Raw genomic sequence first — 19340 nt, forward strand, 5'->3', positions numbered from 1 at the left:
TGTGGGGGTGCTGGTTAAGGGGTTAAAAATATGTAAAAAGATGATGTTAGGTTGATGATGAATTTAAATAATTCTTGTTTTATTCAATGTGTCTGATCTCATGTTTTGAGTTTGCAGTGAATCTGTAGGAAATCAAATGACCGTTCATGATTGCACAGAAATTAAGCTTGCATTTGAACTGGATGTTTCATGTCCCACATCAAATAATAAGAGGACATCGAACCAACAAGGGCCGATCCAAACATCGCAACGGATCCAGCCGTTGTCAGAGAGGCAAGAGAAGTTTGAGGCGGAAGGAGATTCAACACCGGATGGACCACAGATTACTCTCACAGTTTAGCCTTTAATTTATCCGATCATTCATTAACTGCCTCGTAAATGTCTGTCCTTAATAAGGGTTTGTCTTGTGTTCTTACTTTCACTTTAGATCCTTTTCAGACTGTTCAAACCTCTTAATTTTTTCTGGTCTACTAAATTGAAACATTTTTTCTTTAAGGATGATCATCATGCATCAGTACTGATAACAGACCTTTTTTTAACGTTATCTCCGAGCGGCTTCGTCCCGAAATGTGCGTACGTATTGTTTTCAGAGAAACATGTGATTAACGAACAACAAAGCCTCACTTTCTTTCCATTCACGTGAATGCTTCACTTTGCTTGTCGGAATGTTTGAACCCAGACCACTACGAAGTTCAAATCCATTTACTAACGTTTTAAATAGCCTATATAACAAAAATATATATATATATATATATTACATTGTCATATGTTCTGTCCTATAACCGGTAAAACAATAAAATAACAGCACAATTTACTTGCCTTAAACAACTCAGAAAGTATATTAGTATTATTATAATTATTGATTTTGGTTGTTACATTTAATTTATTGCCACACTTTATTATGTGAATTATATTATCAGAAAACTGAACTCATTTAGCGTCGTCAGGCTTTTATTTGTGCTTAATGGATAAAACAACGGAGCTACTCGGGTTTATGGCTGCTGTAAATTTTACCCGTCACAAGATGGCACTGTTTTCGACACTCTTAATGCTCTGAAACTTTTCCCGAAACATTCAGAGAAAAGCTTCAAATATTTAAGAGGTTTCATTTCTCCATCCCTACTCAATAGCTTTAGGCCTTTTGCAAATGTTTCAATCAAGTTTAGCTGTTTTAGAGAGCGTTTAAACATGTTGAGCTTGTTTTGTTAAATCTGTAGTAATATTTTTTTATGTGTGGAAAAATTGACGAAACTAAACTATCCGATAAGATTTCTTTTCACCCATCCCCCACGCCCACCCATGCAGGCACATATTTGACTTTACAACACACAAACGCACACCTTTATTCTCATTCTCTCTTGCTTTCTTAATATGTCATGAGTGTACACAGAAAAATTTTAATAATCAATTTAAAAATTATGTAAAAAATAAAAACGGCATTAATTAGCGCCCTCTCATGGTACGCACAGTGCGTACAGCCGTACAGCTGCAGGCGCCGCTGAGTGCTCCTATTACTACCAAAGTCCCTTTAAGACAAGTCATTTCACTCGGCGGCCATCTTTGAAACGCCTCTCGGGCATCCTGGGCATCATGCAGCTCCTATCTCTTTGAATGGGGAAACATCAAATTCTCCAAAGCTGTTTGCCAAGCTTTCGATTAAATTTCATATTTGAAATCACCAATGAAATCTGACAACAACTGTCTCATACATTTTTTTTCCCAAACGCTCAAATCATGACAAAAAAACAGTATTTAGGCTGGATCAAGCTAATGCGCATGCGCAGACCTAAATGCGCGTCTCTTGTGCCTCATTTCGGAGGCGCGCGTCTGACTGTTTCTATAGAAACCGGTGCTTCTAACGGCCGCTGCAGTGACGCGATGACTTTACAGGTCGGCGATTGGCTCTTATTTTGAAGGCGGGACTTATTCCGCCATATTGAGCGTTACACTTTCTCCCATTCAAAACAATACGAGTGACATGTCTTGTGTTATTCTATAGTCTTTGTTACTACTTTCTGAAATTGGTAGAAAGGGATGCAGGATCACTTTTTCGGACTCTTGACTTTAAAATAAGACATAACATCACTAAGGTGGAAAATGAGGCCCTTCACAATTTGAGCAAAAACTCAGATATTGTCATCAAGCCAGCAGATAATGGAGGAGGGCTGATCTTAATGAATTAATCTGATTATGCAGGTGAAATTAGAGGAGAGCTACTGTATCTGACAATCAATCCTGCGAAACGTTTTAAACTTGAAATTTAACATTTCTTTTAATGTCCCCCTGAAGTCAATAATTTTATCCCTTAAAACTCATCTTTGATCACTAAGATGACATATTTAAACTTTTTTTTTTGTGAAAAAAAATTATGCCTTAAAATAGCTTGAATGTAACTGTACATCCTTACTTCATTTAATATACACGGATCAATGCATATGCAAATTAGCTCCGCCTCCACTCGCTCAACTTACTGAGGTAAACGCTGCACAATGGTATCGCTCTTTACAATATCGGACACATAACGGTAATTAATATGATAAGTCAAACATGGATGTCAGAAACAAAGAAATCACTCCTGCCATGTGAACTGTTCTTGGTGAAATTTGGCAAGGTAAGCTAATTTTTTTGAAATATTACACTGTAAGAGCCCTATAACTTTACAAAATTATGTTACTTGGTGCCATGAAAAAACTTTAGTATGTTTTTAATAATTTTTCAAAAACATGCTCAACCAAACGGTTGATTTGTCACTTTATGGTAAATGCAGAAAAGCTAAGGTAATCTTTTCAGATCATCCATTTCTGCAGTCAGAATGGATTATTTGCTGAGAAATATAAACTTCTGATCATTCTTAGCTATGAATGTAACAGCTATTGTTATTTTTTCATGAATATGCTGAGATAATTTCTTAAATATGTATTTTTTTTTTTTGCCACTTTTGCATATTTTTTGAAGTAAATATAATGAATTCATAGAATTAATGTGTGCAAATCATAATTATCAGAGGCAATTACTTCTTAAATGACAAATGCTGGTGTACTAACATTGTTAAAATTGTAAGAGATAGTTATTTGTTTGTTGTTGCTTTTTTTATAATTATTAGATGGATGTCAACAGTTTCTATGATACAAGAACACACACTCTTCAGGCCCTTGTCCCAGAAAACCCCCAAGATTCTGATGCTGATCTCAGTGATGTTGATGACCCAATAGAGTATCCGGATTATCACCCCGTCTGAGAAGAGAAATGTTCATATATCTAAAAAAAGAAAGAAAAAGAAAAATCCTGTTGCACTACCACACTTGATGGCGTGTTTCTTGAATCATAAAAGCCTAAAATGCCATTATATTACTATATTTTGCTATTTTGTTTTTAGTTTTTGAATGCAGAAAGCATGTAATGTCTTTAGTTTTGTTACTTTTAGTTATTTGTGTTATTTTTGTTATTGTTAAAAAAAACAAAACAAGAAAACATGTAATTTCCTGTGTTGAAAATCTGAAATATTTTATGGAATACTTCAATAAATAAACAAGATTCAATATATAAAACTATTTTATTTTGATTATGTTTTAAATAAATTAGTATTATAGTTCATATTTTCTGATTTTCATAATATGTGTATGAATTTCATTATTTTACCTTTAAGTGACAAATCAACCATTTGGTAGAGGCCGATATTTTAAAAATTATGGGATGCGTTGAAAAAAAATACAGTGAGTGTGGTAACTAGTGACATAATGAGATAAAAAATGCAAACAAAAATTTTTTCAAATGCCTTTTTCTTGGTGGGCCAGTTAAAGGGTTTAAGGAGAAAATACTCAGCAATGGTGTTGACTTAAGAATTTGCACATGATTTATAGTCTTAAAGCATATTAAAAACACCACATAGACATATTAAGATGTGATTAAGATCATCATCTTCATGTGTTTGCATAATGATGCATTTAAATGTTAATGACCAAACGTATAAAAGTTCACAATGATGTTGCAGATGAAATAAATTGTGGACAACACTGAGTAAGTATCTTTTCAGTTTTTTTGTTTTTTGTTTTTAAGAAAAGCCATGATCAAAATTAACGCTAGAGATTGTTTTTGTTTGCTAGCCAGTAGCCACCATTACAGTCACTGAATGTGTCACAGACTGATGATGTAAAACTCCGGATGAGTCTTCTTGCATGTGACTTGACTGCCATACTGTCTGACATTAATGACAACTGAGATCCTACAGTGTGACATGACTTACAGCGGGGATCATGTTCATACAGTCTGACAAGCAACAGTCATAAAGGACTATTATAAATTGTGAACCCGGCTTTAGATATCTCATAGACTTTGACTTATGAGGTTAATAATATTTTCTATCACCTAACTTGATCTCTGCCCCTAAACATAACCCTCAGAGAAAACGGTGCAAAATCTTGAGTTTGCATTAATTAATTACTCAAAAGAAAATATAAATAAATAAAAAATTCAGCATAACTGAGTGGTGGCCCTGAAACCAATTAATCTTATTCCAATTCATATAACTTACTTAACATGGAAATTTAACAAATCATACCTTTTACCGGCATTATTGCATCATTTCACTGAACACTGTTTTTTTTTAGTGTAAACCATCACAAAGAAACCCACAAACTAACCACAAAAGCTGGTAACCAAAAAAAATTCCAGCATAACAGAAACTCTTTAAAACGTCAACCATAACAGCTCTAAACACTAACAGTTCTTTCCTTTTACTAAAAAAACACATAAAAACATAAATAAACAATTTCAACATTTAATCTCCTTACCCAGTCCTATGCAAAAATCAGAAATCCACTGCACAATTTTCAATAGTCAAGACAATTTCATGTTACTACAACTCTTAAAACAAATGAATAATTAACACATTTCGGTTTAAATTACACAGAATATTAAGTTGATGTAATGATCAACAATAGATAGATTACTAAATTATATATTAACTGCTCATTATTTGTTGTGGAAGAGAAATTTCTCTGGAACGGCATAGCATTAAAATTAGTTCTCACTACAGAAATAGCCACACATGTAAATTCTGTACATTATTGAGTGTCCACATCTATTAACCAGATAGAAATCAGAAATGTTTATTAACCAGCAAGACCTTAACAATGACTTTTCTACTTTTCATTTAAAATCATTAAAAGGTTAGTTCACCCAAAAACGAAAATTCTGTTAATTACTCACCCTCAAACCTGTAAAACCTTCGTTGATCTTCAGAACACAAATTAAAATATGTGGCAGCAACAACATTGCACCTTTTAACATCCAGAAAGATAGTTGAAAACAATTAAAATAGTTCATGTGACTACTGCGGTTCAACCTTAACATGCAGAAACAAAACAAAAATAACAACTCAATTCAGCAATATGAATTGTTACCACATAGTTAAGTCAGTGCAGACTTTCTTGTTTACGTCCGAACGCCAACTCAGTATTACGGGTGTGGAACGACATGAGGGTGAGTAATTAATAACAGAATTTAAATTTTTGGGTGAACTAACCCTTTAACTTACATTACTATAATCCATGAATTAAAACTGATCATTAGGTATTTTGGAGGAGAAAACATGGGTGTCCGAATGTGTCAAGTTTGTGTAGGACTTCACAAAGTTTCCTCATTAATCCCACCCCTTTCTGAACAGACATAAAAGGAACAGAAACATTGTGATTTCATTCTGTTCCTGACACAAGATGGATCTGAGAGTCTCTGTCGTTCTTCTTTTCATTTTTCTCACTGGAGGTACAAAAAACAGCAAGTATTGAATGTATTATTTGGTACACTGAGATCACTGAATGTCTCTCTCTGTCTTTAAGGTTATTCTCTCAAGTGTTACACATGCTTACCTGATTCAATGGGTTACTGTGAAACAACAGTGGAGACATGTCCAAATGGACATACCACATGTGCAACACTGAAACCAGCAGATGGTAAGTCCAGTGTGCTGTGGAAATTTACTGTCACAGTTTACTGAAAGTGATGATATGAAGTAAAGTATATATGTTAATCTCATCACATAAGTGCAATGCTTGTCTATTGCAAGGGGTGTTTTCTGAAATTGTTTAAATATCCTTTTACATATATATATATATAGAGAGAGAGAGAGAGAGAAAGAGACTGTATTTTTTTTTTGCAGGTTTCACCATCACAAAAATGTGTGCCTATATTTGTTTACCTGGGTCCCAACATCAACCTAATAGAGGGCTAGTGTCTATCGAGTGCTGTGACACTGACCTCTGCAATGCAGCAGGTATTGGCCTTTATTTGACCATGTGTTTATTAACATTTACATGTGTTCATTTAGCAGGCTGATTTTTACTAATTTCTTTATCATCTTGATTAGATGGAGTTTATAAGGGAAACTTCCTCCTGCTCTTCTCTCCTCTGCTCTTCTACTTCCTGTTTCAGTGAGTCCAGATTCAAGACTTCAGATTCTACAGCAAAAAACAACTGAATATGAGACACATTCTTATGCATTGCTCCTTTAAGATTGTTTATTGATCTGCTGTTCTATTGTATCATGATTACCAACTGAATCTGAAAAACTTGAAATAACGATCTGAGTGTGAACCAGGTTTTAGTGACCCCTCAGCTCAGTAAAATTAAAGTAAAATTAACTGAGAATCTGATGAGTAATGATTCAATATTATTAAAATAGATGAAATGGTAATACTTTACATTAAGGTCCCATTAAGCAATACATTTGTTACAGCATTTTTTAATCTTTGTAAATGTTAATAAAAATACAACTGTTCATTGTTGACAAATAATGTTTATCAAATGCAATTGTATTTCTTTTTGAGACAATGTAAAAAAAAAAAAAAAAAACATCTAAACTTGATTAAACTTTGATGCTTCTTGGTTTTAATAAAAAGTATGTTCATATAAAAATATACATAAAAATTTTATTTCTCCTTGCTTGTTGTATGTTCCGTATTTAACCCAGAAATTGCGTAAACAGCAAATGGAAATGAAACATAAGTTTAAAGGGTTCGTTCACCCAAAAATGAAAATTCTGTCATTAATTACTCAACCTCATGTCGTTCCAAACCCGTATTAATTCTGTTCATCTTCGGAACACAAACCTTCGCAACAAACCTTTTCCAGAAGCTCAAATGTGCTGAGCGTGTAACACACGAGAATGAACCTCATTGGAACAACATGAGGGTAAGTAATTAATGACAGGATTTTCATTTTTGTGTGAACTAGCCCTTTAAAGTACATTGGACTAAAAGAAGAAAAACCAAAACCAAATTGTGAACTGGACTATTCTGTTCTTCTCAAAATGTGCATCCTAAACCTAACCCACAATTCAATCCACAAATATATGAAGATCTCATATAAATGCATTGAATGCACAAATATGTATGCTTCTTTTTAAGCTGTATTATAAAGATATGATCATTAATCGAAACCTTCACATTTACAATATTTAACATACATATGCAGTGTATGTATGTGTATGTGTATGTCTGTCTGTCACGTCCGTTTAGGTTTTGTTCTTGTGGTTTAATAGTCATGTTTCCTGTTGTTCATGTGTTTCTTTTGCTCCTCATGCTATCATGCCATGTGCTTTCCTTGTCTCTTGTGTCATATTCTGATTGGTTGCTCTTGTCATGTGTTCATCAGTTCTGTTTTATTTAAGGGTTAGTTTGTCAGAGAGTGCCCCCCAGAGCTTCCTGTTCCTCTGCTGTTCTCTGTTCTCCTACTTCCTGTTGCACTAAATCCAGCAGCTCTTCACATTCTACAATCAGACACACTGTAATAAGCATTTAGCTTGAAATTTTTTCAGGTACTATTTTAGGTGTTCTGATAAGATACTAAAAAGCATACTGGATGTTTTATTAAATAAAACATTACATTTCCTTGATACATAGCAAGAGAATTTTGAAGCATTTTACATAGCTCTTTTCCAAAGGGACAGTTTACGTAATATCACTAAAGTTGGGACTATAACCGACCATAAAAATCATGACACAATGATCATATGGTCCCCAAAGACCTGGAAAATAGTGCAGAAGCCACATGGACTGTTTTTATGGTGCCTTTCTAGTGGTTATAATTTTTGTCATTTTTGGAGCTGTCAAGCTCACAAGTCTCCTGTGATTTTATAGAATAGAGCTTCATTTATGGAACTAAGTGTAAAAATTCTAATGTTTATGAAAAACTTGGCTACAGTGGTAGGGAAGTGAGTAAATGAAGACATGACACTTTCTTAAACACCAGACACACTTAAAGTGAGTCACCAGTTTTGCTAGAGTAAGTCTGAGGATGAAAATTCTCCCACTTTGAGTGTTATGAATCATTTTCTTAGACAAGTGAAATGATTAACAGAAAGCAAGAAAACATTCACAATTCACAGTTATGTTAAAGGATTAGTTCACTTCAGAATTAAAATTTCCTGATAATTTACTCACTCTTATGTCATCCTAGATGTTTCTTTCTTTCTTTGTTCAGTCAAAATAAATTAAGGTTTTTGAGGAAAACATTCCAGGATTTTTCTCCATATAGTCAACTTCACTTCAACAGGTTGAAGGTCCAAATTGCAGTTTCAGTGCAGCTTCAAAGAGCTCTACACGATCCCAGACGAGGAATAAGGGTCTTATCTAGCGAAACAATTGGTCATTTTCTAAAGAAAAAAAAATTATGTATATACTTTTTAACCACAAATGCTCGTCTTGCACTGCTCTTCCCAGATAGCATCAATGATCGAAATAATGTTGAATCAGTGTTAATGTGTCAACGTTAACTGCACTGAATCAATGTCACTTTTGCACCCACACTTAATGTTGAATCAATGTTGAAATTTCAAGAAAAAATCAATGGTAATGGCATTGAATCAGGGTTACAATGTGATGTTGGTTCAACATCATGCTTACACTCTCAGAAAATGAAGCACAACTACAACTGACTTAAAGCCACACAGCCTGAAATCAACTGAAGATAAAAGAAGACAATAAATCTCTCAAGATCTCAGCAGATGTTTTTTTGAGAATTAACAGAGGTTTAGATGTTGATGTTTTATTGAAAATATTTGGTCACCATTATGGTGATCAGTGTTTCATTTAATTGGGCAGTTTGACTCTTGGCTTTTTGTGTGAGTTTGTGGTCTTTGTAACAGTGTTTACCAAAACGCACAATTCGTTGTAAAGAAAACCAGAAACAAAATGATAGGGATATAGTATTTGTCATCATAAAGCAGAGTCATTTACTAACTGTTCTCCTGAGTGCATATTTGTTTTTAGCAGGTAACATTCACCAACAATGCTTTCTTACTACAGATCAGACATTCTGAATCTTGACTTTTAAAGTGTAAATTAAAAAAAAAAAAAAAAATCTTTAGACACACAGACATCAAGAATCAGCATATGAATCTCAACAATGGTGACATCCTTCATGCCGCAATGCATGCTGGGAGCCACCATAGTATACAACTCATGACTCCCAGCATGCATTGTGGCATGAAGGATGTCACCATTGTTGAGATTCATATGCTGAAGAATGTCTGATCTGTAGCAAGAAAGCATTGTTGGTGAATGTTACCTACTAAAAACAAATATGCACTTTTGCTCAGGAGTACAATTAGTAAATGATTTTGCTTTACGATGATGAAAACTATATCACTCTATCAATTTGTTTCTGGTTTTCTTTGCAACAAATGAGGTGTTTTGGTAAACACTGTTATAAAGACCACAAACTCACACGAAAAGCCAAGAGTCAAACTGCCCATCTCAAGGAAACACTGACCACCATAATGGTGACCAAACATTTTTAATAAAACATCAACATCTAAACCTCTGTTAATTCTCAAAAAGAACATCTGCTGAGATCTTGAGAGATTGATTGTCTTCTTTTATCTTCAGTTGATTTCAGGCTATGTAGCTTTAAGTCAGTTGTAGTTGTTTCATTTTCTGAGAGTGTAAGCATGATGTTGAACCAACATCACATTGTAACCCTGATTCAATGCCATTACCATTGATTTTTTCTTGAAATTTCATCATTCATTCAACATTAATTGAGGGTGCAAAAGTGATATTGATTCAATGCAGTTAACGTTGACACATTAACATTGATTCAACATTATTTCGATCACTGATGCTATTTGGGTTCTGATGCGCCACGCATTACATAATCATGTTGGAAAGGTAACGTGTAACATGGAAACTAAAATAAAGTGTTACGCATTTGGCAAATATTGTATAAACGAAGGTCAGAGCAGCTTTAAGTAAGTGGGACTAAGACTCCAAATAGGCTGTACCAGAGCTGTTGAAAATAGTTATAGCAGCCAGAGAAACACTAATGTTAAAAAGTCAAGGGTCACGTGGCCAACTAAAGCAAACACTAATCACCATAATAGTGACTTAAAATGAAACTTTCAATAAGACATCAACATCTAAACCCCTGTTAATTCTTAAAAAGAACTTTTGTAGATGAAGTCAAAGTGGTTTGTAGTAAATATAGCTGATAATGCTGTTTTTGGAGTTGAATCATCCTCTGCTGAGATGTTTAATGTGGAAAAAAAAAAGTATAAAAGGTAATTGTGATTTTTTTTTCTTGCAAATGGCAGTTTACATTCCACAATTCTGACTTTTTTCCTCAAAATTGCGAGATATAAATTAGAAATTGAGAGAAAAAAGAAAAAAAGACAGAATTTTTAGATAAAAAAGGTCACAATTAACTTTTTTATTTTTATTCATGTTGTTGTTCTGCATCCACATTGAACAAAAAGAGTTGATCACCACTGTGAAACTACAACAAGAGTTACAACAATCAATCAGTTAAAAACATTGTTTTTCTGCACCATGCGCAAGGGAAAAAATAAAAAATTTTGTAGCTTTTTTTTTTTTAGACACACAGATATCAAAAATCAGAACATCAGTCTCAACAATGGTGGCAATAAAAAAGGACCATTCAGCTGCAAAATTTATTCATGCTCATCATGCAGTGCATACTGGGAGTTTTGTATTATACTGGCACCCAGCATGCATTGTGACATTAAACTTTTGAATGCCACCATTGTTGAGATTCATATTCTGATTGTTGATGTCTCTGCTGTCCAAGTTATGCAGGAGCTCAAAGATTTTATGCACTATACAACTTCAATATTGGTGTGATTTGGAACAGCCTCAAAGTGTCAACTTTGAGAGCTGTTAACTTACAGTATGTTTCTGTAGGCTACTTTCTTGAAAATGACAAATATTACCCAAAATGTATTGCTTTCCACAGTATATTCCTGTTTTAATGTTTTTTTGTTTTTTTTTTGTAGCAAGGTTTAACAGTGTAAGAAATACAGCAATTTGTTTTTTTTATTTTCTATATCTTTACGTATAGCAATTTACATGCAAAAAATAAAAGTTAAACAACAAAATCCTGAAGCAATAATAATTACAAAACAACAACAACAAAACCCCATCAAAACCATGTCTAGTATAATGGCATGCAGTATTGGAGTCACAGCTGTGTCAGGAGTCTTTCTGTGTGGAGTTTGTCCGTTCTCTCCGTGTTTACATTGGTTTCCTCTGGGTTTCCCCAAAGACATACAGGAGTGTAAATAGGAAACTGTAAGTTTGCCGTAAGTGTGAGTGTGAATATGAATGTATGTGAGTGAGTCATTGCTGGGATGGACCGCCCATCTGTTCAGTGTTTTCCTGCCTATGACCCAAGATTCCGGGAAAGACTCCAGCTCCAGATCCCACAGGCTAAGCACTTTGGAATGTATAGAATGGACGGATGGATGTACAGTACTGTGAGGGCTCTAGTCTGATACTCTTCTTTCCCCAACAATGTGTCTTCCTTGATCCATGATTCTAAACAAAATCATTCTGAAGCCATCCAGATTTACCAAAAGATTACTGTAATAGAGACTAAAAATAAGACAGCTGGGTAGGCTTTCAGCTTAAGTTCCAATTAGCTGTGTTTGGAATAATTTTTATTTAATTTCATTTGTAAATATCCTGATAATATTTTTTATTCCAATATAATTCCAGCAGAAATGCTCAGAGTTTGCCATCCTTCTGATTTGAATGTGCTTTTATCAGTTTTGAAAGCAGTGTTAGCATTCGAGAAATGTGCTGCAAATATATAGTGTTTTGCAGATGCTATGAATGACAAAAATTTTCATGGATTTTGGAAAACGTGGTCATGAATGCATTTTGTGCGAAAGCAATGAAAAATGATTCACAGTTTGGTACGCATAGACATCTGGTTCTGAATAAGAGTTTTAAAAATGTGATTTCAGTATCGACCGATGCGTGTTAGCAATTAAAAAAAAATAGTAACACCTCCAACTGAAATCGAAATCTGCTATTTCTCAATATTTCAGTGATCTGCTACTCAAAAATGCTTATCAATTGTTTCAGTATTTGTATTGTAGCCTATATGTTTTTAGTACTTTTGAGCTGCTGTTGTTGCAGAAGTAGAGGTTTTATACTATATTTAAAGATTGAAATATTAGGTCTTCATTTCTGACATGCTGTGTTTAAACATTTTGTAAATGAGATCAGAAAGATTTTGGTATGGGGTAAGCCTTTATTAAAAGAAAATTTAAGAATTTTAGAAACATGTTAATGACTGCATTTTGTGTGAAAACGACATGAATTGTGTAAATATGTTAAATATTTAGTAGGGCCTAGATAACATGGAAATTTAAAGAACCATAGCTACCCGTCACAGGAAGTAGCACATCATTGCCTGTAAGGTTATTTTAGTGTATACTATGAAGCCTCCCACACCCTAATAACAGACTGCACTCCTCAGCAAAATGGTAACCACAAACATCAGAAACTCTTTAATACATCAAACTAAACTCTTTCCTTTTACTAAAAAACACAAAGAAACATACAATTTTAACATTTATTCTCCTTGTCCTATGCAAAGCATACTGGGAACCATAAATCCACTGCATTTTCAAAGTTGTCAAGACATTTTCACGTTTTCTACAACTTTTAAAACAAATAAATATATTAACATATATTTCGGCTTAAATTACACACAACATTAAGTTCATATTATGATCAACAATAGATAGATAACATTACTACATTATATATTTATTGCTCATTACTTCTTGTGGAAGAGAAAAGTTTTCTGGAAAGCCGTAGCATAAAATGAGTCCTCACTATAGCCACTTTATTATGTGTCCACAACTATCCGCCAGCTAGAAATCATAAATGTCCAATTACCAACCAGAAGAGCCTAACAATGCCTAGAAACTACTCAGAACTCCACATAAACGCCCAGCAACCAGCTAGAACAGCATAACAACAGACAAATTTGTGGAACTTTTCTACTTTTCATTTAAAATCATTATCTTACACTACTAATTCATTATTTAAAACTGATCATTAGTTATTCTGGAGGAGAAACATTTATGGTGAGTGTTTGAGTTTGTCATTTTTGACTTTCCTTGTTAATCCCACCCCTTTCTGAACAGACATGAAAGCAACTGAAACATTGTGATTTCATTCTGTTCCTGACACACGATGGATCTGAGAGTCTCTGTCGTTCTTCTTTTCTTTTTTCTCACTGGAGGTACAAAAAACAGCAAGTAGGCCTATTGAATGTATTATTTGGTACACTGAAGTCACTGAATGTCTCTCTCTGTCTTTAAGGATATTCTCTGAGGTGTTACTCGTGCACACCTAGTTTGATGAGTTCGTGTGAAGCAACAACAACAGTGGAGACATGTAAAGCTGGATATGAATGTTCAAGCAGTACAGCGGAACAAACATTTGGTAAGTCCAGCGTGATGTGGAAAATTTACTGTCGTAGTTTACTGAAGCTATGTTTCATCACCCTGTTTTTATGCGCATTATGAAGTATCGCATCAGAAAAGAGTGATGGAAACGCCCAGTTTCGGGGGAAAAAAATGCCTTAATTCGCAACAAAGTTTTTACGGTCACTTGAGGGAGTAGCCCCTCACTGCTGAACACACGAGATCCAGGGGGCGCAGACGGGTAGGTTTAGGGATTATGTAAAATGGGAGGAGTTGGATCTCGTGTTCCGCTTGAGGTGGTTTTTGACTCGTGCGAATAATGGGAGATGGAAATAGATGTTATACATTTATGTTTGATTCAGTTATGACGCATTAATTGTGGATGTACTTTAAGTCGATGTACAAGTGTGTGTGTGTGTGTGCAAAGCATTTTCCCTTTGGTGCTTGCAGTAGAAAGTCATGCGTACTTTTGTACTGAGTTGTCGACTGGCATAAAGTTGGTTTGGCGTTGGACGTTCGATATTTGCAAATTTAGGGACCGTCTCTAAAATTACATCCGACATTGGTATGCACGTTTCTAACTTAAATAGCATTTGAAGAGAACAATTTACAGTCATAAAACCAACTGTAAAATGTTCATCTAGGTGTCGGCTATGATGCACACCTTTTATATTTATGATATTTACTAAAATAAACAGTCAAATATGTAAAAAATGCTATTTTTCACTACTGTATATGGGCTCATACAGAAATATGACATAAATTAAACATTTGAAGGGAATAATTTACAGTCATAAAACCAAATGCTATTGGGACCATATGTACTCTGAGCAGAGTTGATTTAACTCTGGGGATTTTGCTGTGTAATTGCAATTATTTGTCTACTGCAAGTCTTGTCTTTCTGGAATTGTTTCTTTAGCGTATTTTATAGGAAGTTTGTCCTTTTTGCAGATTCCACTAAGGTGTCCTTCACAACTAAAGGGTGTGCAAAGGAATGTCAACGTGCGACTGCACAGACACCAGAGGGACTGAAAGTGTCTCTCCATTGCTGTAACACTGACCTTTGCAATGCAGCAGGTATATAATATTTATTTGGCTCCCCCAACACTGCATGTTTTTTTTTTTTTTGAAAACTGATGAAATTGATTGGCAATGAACATGTACTTTTTAATGACTACTGTTACTACTAGTAGTAGAATCATTAATTAATACTTATTTCTTTATCGTCTTGATTAGATGGAGTGTATAAGGGAAGCTTCCTCCTGCTCTTCTCTCCTCTGCTCTTCTACTTCCTGTTTCAGTGAGTCCAGATTCTGCACTTCAGATTCTACAGCGAAGACCAGCGCAAAAACATATTCTTTCATACACAGAAAATGAGATACTTTGAGAATGTATAAGATTGTATATAAACCCACTTATCCATAAATCATGAAAATGTGATTGTGGTTGTTCAAGTAGCAGGTTAACCAATCAAATTTTTTAAATGCTTGGAAGCTAAATTACTATTGTCATGTTTTGTTTTCAAGGTCTTTTATTTTTCTTTCTCTTTGTTTCTTGTTTCCTGAGTTTGTATAATAACTAATTTTTATAATGGAAATGAATCAATCAAAAACTTACTTTAGCTGGACAATAACTTTTTTTCTAGAGCTGCTGTACAGTCAAAACAATCTCTGTTTCAGTAATTTCCTATTATCACTGTAAAGCTGCTTTGAAACAATCTGTATTGTAAAAAGCGCTTTATAAATGAAGGTGACTAAACTTCCTATTGTTCCCCCTGGTTGCCATGGTTTTATTGATTACAGCACACCTGTTTAGTAGTTTATTATCTTGTGTATTTAATAAGACCTTCCGTTTCCTCAGTTACTGGTCTGGTGTTAAGATACATGCTGTTACATTTCTCTTCTCATGTTAGGACTGTCGTCACGTTTGGATTATGCTCTTTTGTTTTTGTTAAACTTCATGCTGCTCATGATTCTGAACACATCATCATCATCATCATCTGTCCGTGACAACTATAATCCACAACTGTTCACAGTGACATTTAAAGCCCTTGGTATACTTTTTTTTATGCGTATGCTAGTGTACGCGCACAGTCGAACACACAGCCTTGCAAAATATACTTCATTCAACTTGTATGCGTACACAGGCGTTTGATTCATGCGCAGTTTTGAGCGATCTCTCGCCACGAGTTACAACAGTAAACGTTTTCTTTCATGCTAGAGTTGTACAGATGAGGGTACTTTCGCACAGTCTCTCATTTGTGTAGGCCTCCATTGTCGCTGTAGCTTGCATGCGTTCCAGTCTGTGAATCGACGCCCCCAGGACACGGTTGCCACCTTGTGAATAAATTACTGCAAAAAAAATTAAATGTGCATGTGTGACCTACAAAAACCCGGCTGTGCACGTACTTTTCTGATGAAGAAATTTGCATCACGCGCACTGTACGCTAACCCTTGTGTATGCGTAAAAAGTTAAGTATACTTTGGGCTCAAGTCTTTAAGCTAGACATTTGAGAGACTTACAAGATCACTTTCTTACTCAGTGACACTCACACAACCACAAACACACATCTTACATACAGACCAAACATAACCTGACAGATATATCAGAAATATATGTGTCAGAAACAAGTGTGCTTGTGAGTCGTGACAACAGTGTCTTTATTGTCTCCCTTGAGCCCAATCGAATCAAAATAACTTGAAATGATCTGAGTCTGTTTTTTGCTCAGTAAAATTAAAATTGCTAATTTGTGCCTGAGGTCATCATAACACCTGCAGTATTTACTGAGGATCTGATGACACAGCAAAATCCCCAGAGTTAAATCAACTCTGCTCAGAGAACATTTGGTCCCTCTTTGAATAGTGTTAAAATAACACTGAAGCAGAGTTAAAGTTAATGAAATCATTAAGCAATCATTGATGGTGGCGTCTTTTTTCTTTTCTTTTCTTTTCTTTTCTTTTCTTTTTTCTTTTCTTTTCTTTTCTTTTCTTTTCTTGACCAATAAACCTCTGTTAATTCTCAATTCTGTAGATATGAGAAAATAAAGTCAATCTGGTTGGTAATATGTGAAGCTGGTAATGCTGTTTGTGGAGTTGTTTAATCAGATCTACAGAGATTTAACAATTTTATCTTCAGTTTCTTCAGTTTTTATCTAAGGCTGTGACTGAAGTCAGCTGTAGTTCTTGTGTTTCTCTTTTCTTCAGTGATTCTGCTTGTTAACAGCAGGTGTTCATCATTAATGTTTAATCATCACTTAATTAATAGCTTAATTATCCCATTAACTTTAACTCTGCTTCAGTGTTATTTTAACACTATTCAGAGAGGGACCAAATGTACTCTGAGCAGAGTTGATTTAACTCTGGGGATTTGACTGTGGAGTAATGATTGAGAAAAAAAAAAAAAATTCAAGACAAAAAAAAAAAAAAATCTAAAGAAATTTTAACACTTTATTAAGGTCCCATTAGTTAACATTAGTTAATGCATTAACTAATATTCTGTCATGACAACTCACGGAGAGATTGGTATGGCAATAGAGATTGGGAATGTAAATGTATTTGGTCTTGGCAGGAGAGATCTGCTTCGCTGCTGCAGAGCAAGTACCGAGACTTACTGCCAATACATTCACAGACATTGCTGTGAGCATGCTGCTGCTGCACGTAACATACATGAAATAACCCCCACAGCTGTGTGGAGCCGAAGCTCATTGGCCGCTGATGCAACAGCAACCAATCAGCTGCGCTATTTAGATGACTATGTGATCGCTACCAAATGAGTAAAAGACCTATCAGCCTGCGCCATCTAGAGTTTCGTGCCAGAACTAGGTAATTAATGAGCAACACCTTTTTACAGTATTATTAGTCTTTTTTTCTTTTATAACATTTTTTTTTTTTTTTTTGTATTATTAGTGGTTAACACTTAAAATACAACTGTTCAATGTTAATTCATGCTGGTCCATCAAATATAAACAGATAAAACTTTTTAATTTAATAATGTATAAGTAAATGTTGAAATTAACATTAACAAGATTAATAAATGCTTAATTTATAAAGGAATTAATAAAGGGTGATTGGGACAGTTTTTGAATTTACATCTTATTTTCTTGCCATAAATTAAAAACATCAGCCCAACACATGATACATTTCTATAATACTTAAAAAAATTTATTTATTTGAACATGAAACAAGTTTATATTATAATAAAGGGATGTGTGACATATGTAAACTGAGTCAAAACACCTTTTTTTGGTAACATTTGGGTGATTGGGACAGCACATCTTATCATTGATTTAAGCTGGGTGCACACTGTGCGATTTATAATAGTCCTTTACGATTGTTGCTTGTCAAACTGTACGACATGATCCTCATGTCACACTGTGGGATCTCAGCTGTCCTATATACAGGCCAGTCATTAAAAAGTCTGAACAAGTAAGAAAAAAAATGGTTCAGGTCCAAACCGTTCACACCAAGAACTCGATAACTATAAAGATAATGAGATATAGTTTTAAAAATTGCTCTTAAATATAAAAACTGCACTGTCCACACCACAGCTAAAACAATCAGAATCAGAATCCATTAAAATTTAGGGGTTTGCACATTTAAAATGGCAGATGACATTGTGGAGAAGTTAATCGTCAAGGTCCAGAAAAAGCCACCACAGTTTGACAAGTCAAACCCCCTTTTCAAGGATACTTTAAAGAAAATGGATATATGGAAGACAGTAGGTCATACCCTTGGAATAAATGGTGACAAGTATTAATATATGCCAGGCTAGCAAACAGTGTAAAATAAAATGACTTTAGGTATCCAGCGCTAGTTTTGACAGCATTGTCTTGCTTCCTTTGAAGTTGCAATGAAAAAGACTAGGGGTTGATTTTATTTCACTATATTGACTTTGTCAGCTAAATTCACTGTTAGATTAGATTGATTACACTAGCTATTCTCTCGAAATATAGCATGCTGAGGACATCTGCTGGTTAAAGCTGTGTAAATCCAACAGGATCAGCACGTGAGCCAGTGTTGCCAAGTCCGTGGTTTTCCAGCTGAACTGGGCTGCTTTTACACTGTTGCCGCGGGTGGTTTTTCATGTCCACGGGTTGAAATGACCCAAAATAACGTGATATTTAGCCCCTGGAATGAGAATTTTACCAGGGGAGCCCCTCCAAAAACGCGAATTTTACCCCCCCGGAACGCGATTTTTACCGTGGGACCCCCTGAAATGCGATTGGGCTAGTTTTGGGCTGGTTTTGAGGAGCAATTGGGCGGGTTTTGTTGTGAAAATCTGGCAACCCTGACGTGAGCTTAAAATAAACAGACCATTATCATTCGTTGGTGTGGACACGCAAATATAATTATCATTATAGTTATATTTATAGTTAACGTTCATGGTGTGAACGGGCCTTTACTCATCTCCCTGACCTCTTCTTCTCCCTTGTTCTGGTCTAACTACTCCTCTTCTCCTTCAACTATTCCTCTCCCAGACATTATATTCTCTCTGTCTGCTCTGTAGTCTCAGCCTCAGACGTCACACCCACGGACCGTTGGCTGAACGTCTGATGCATATGGCACACTTATCTTGAAACGCTTCAGGAGTTTCAAAGTCGTTATCT

At 34.9% G+C, this 19340-nt stretch overlaps 1 protein-coding gene across 5 annotated transcripts in view; it reads left to right on the forward strand.

Annotated features, from left to right (window-relative positions):
* The window catches only part of LOC127503775 (cytotoxin 7-like), a 31275-nt gene extending 15763 nt beyond the window's left edge, over positions 1 to 15512 (forward strand). For 2 of the 5 annotated variants that reach the window (XM_051877902.1, XM_051877901.1), the window contains exons 2-4: positions 5838 to 5951; positions 6158 to 6271; positions 6365 to 6938. In XM_051877902.1, coding sequence (XP_051733862.1) covers positions 5838 to 5951; positions 6158 to 6271; positions 6365 to 6432 — 296 coding nt within the window. In that variant the 3' untranslated portion in view covers positions 6433 to 6938. Of the gene's footprint in view, positions 1 to 5644; positions 5764 to 5837; positions 5952 to 6157; positions 6272 to 6364; positions 6939 to 13414; positions 13552 to 13631; positions 13755 to 14686; positions 14813 to 14971 lie in introns of those variants that run through there. The other 3 variants (XM_051877900.1, XM_051877899.1, XM_051877898.1) reach the window with 3 other exon arrangements.
* Positions 15513 to 19340: the final 3828 nt, after the last annotated feature.

Source organism: Ctenopharyngodon idella, chromosome 21, assembly GCF_019924925.1.
Source record: "Ctenopharyngodon idella isolate HZGC_01 chromosome 21, HZGC01, whole genome shotgun sequence".
Taxonomy (NCBI): Eukaryota; Metazoa; Chordata; class Actinopteri; order Cypriniformes; family Xenocyprididae; genus Ctenopharyngodon; species Ctenopharyngodon idella.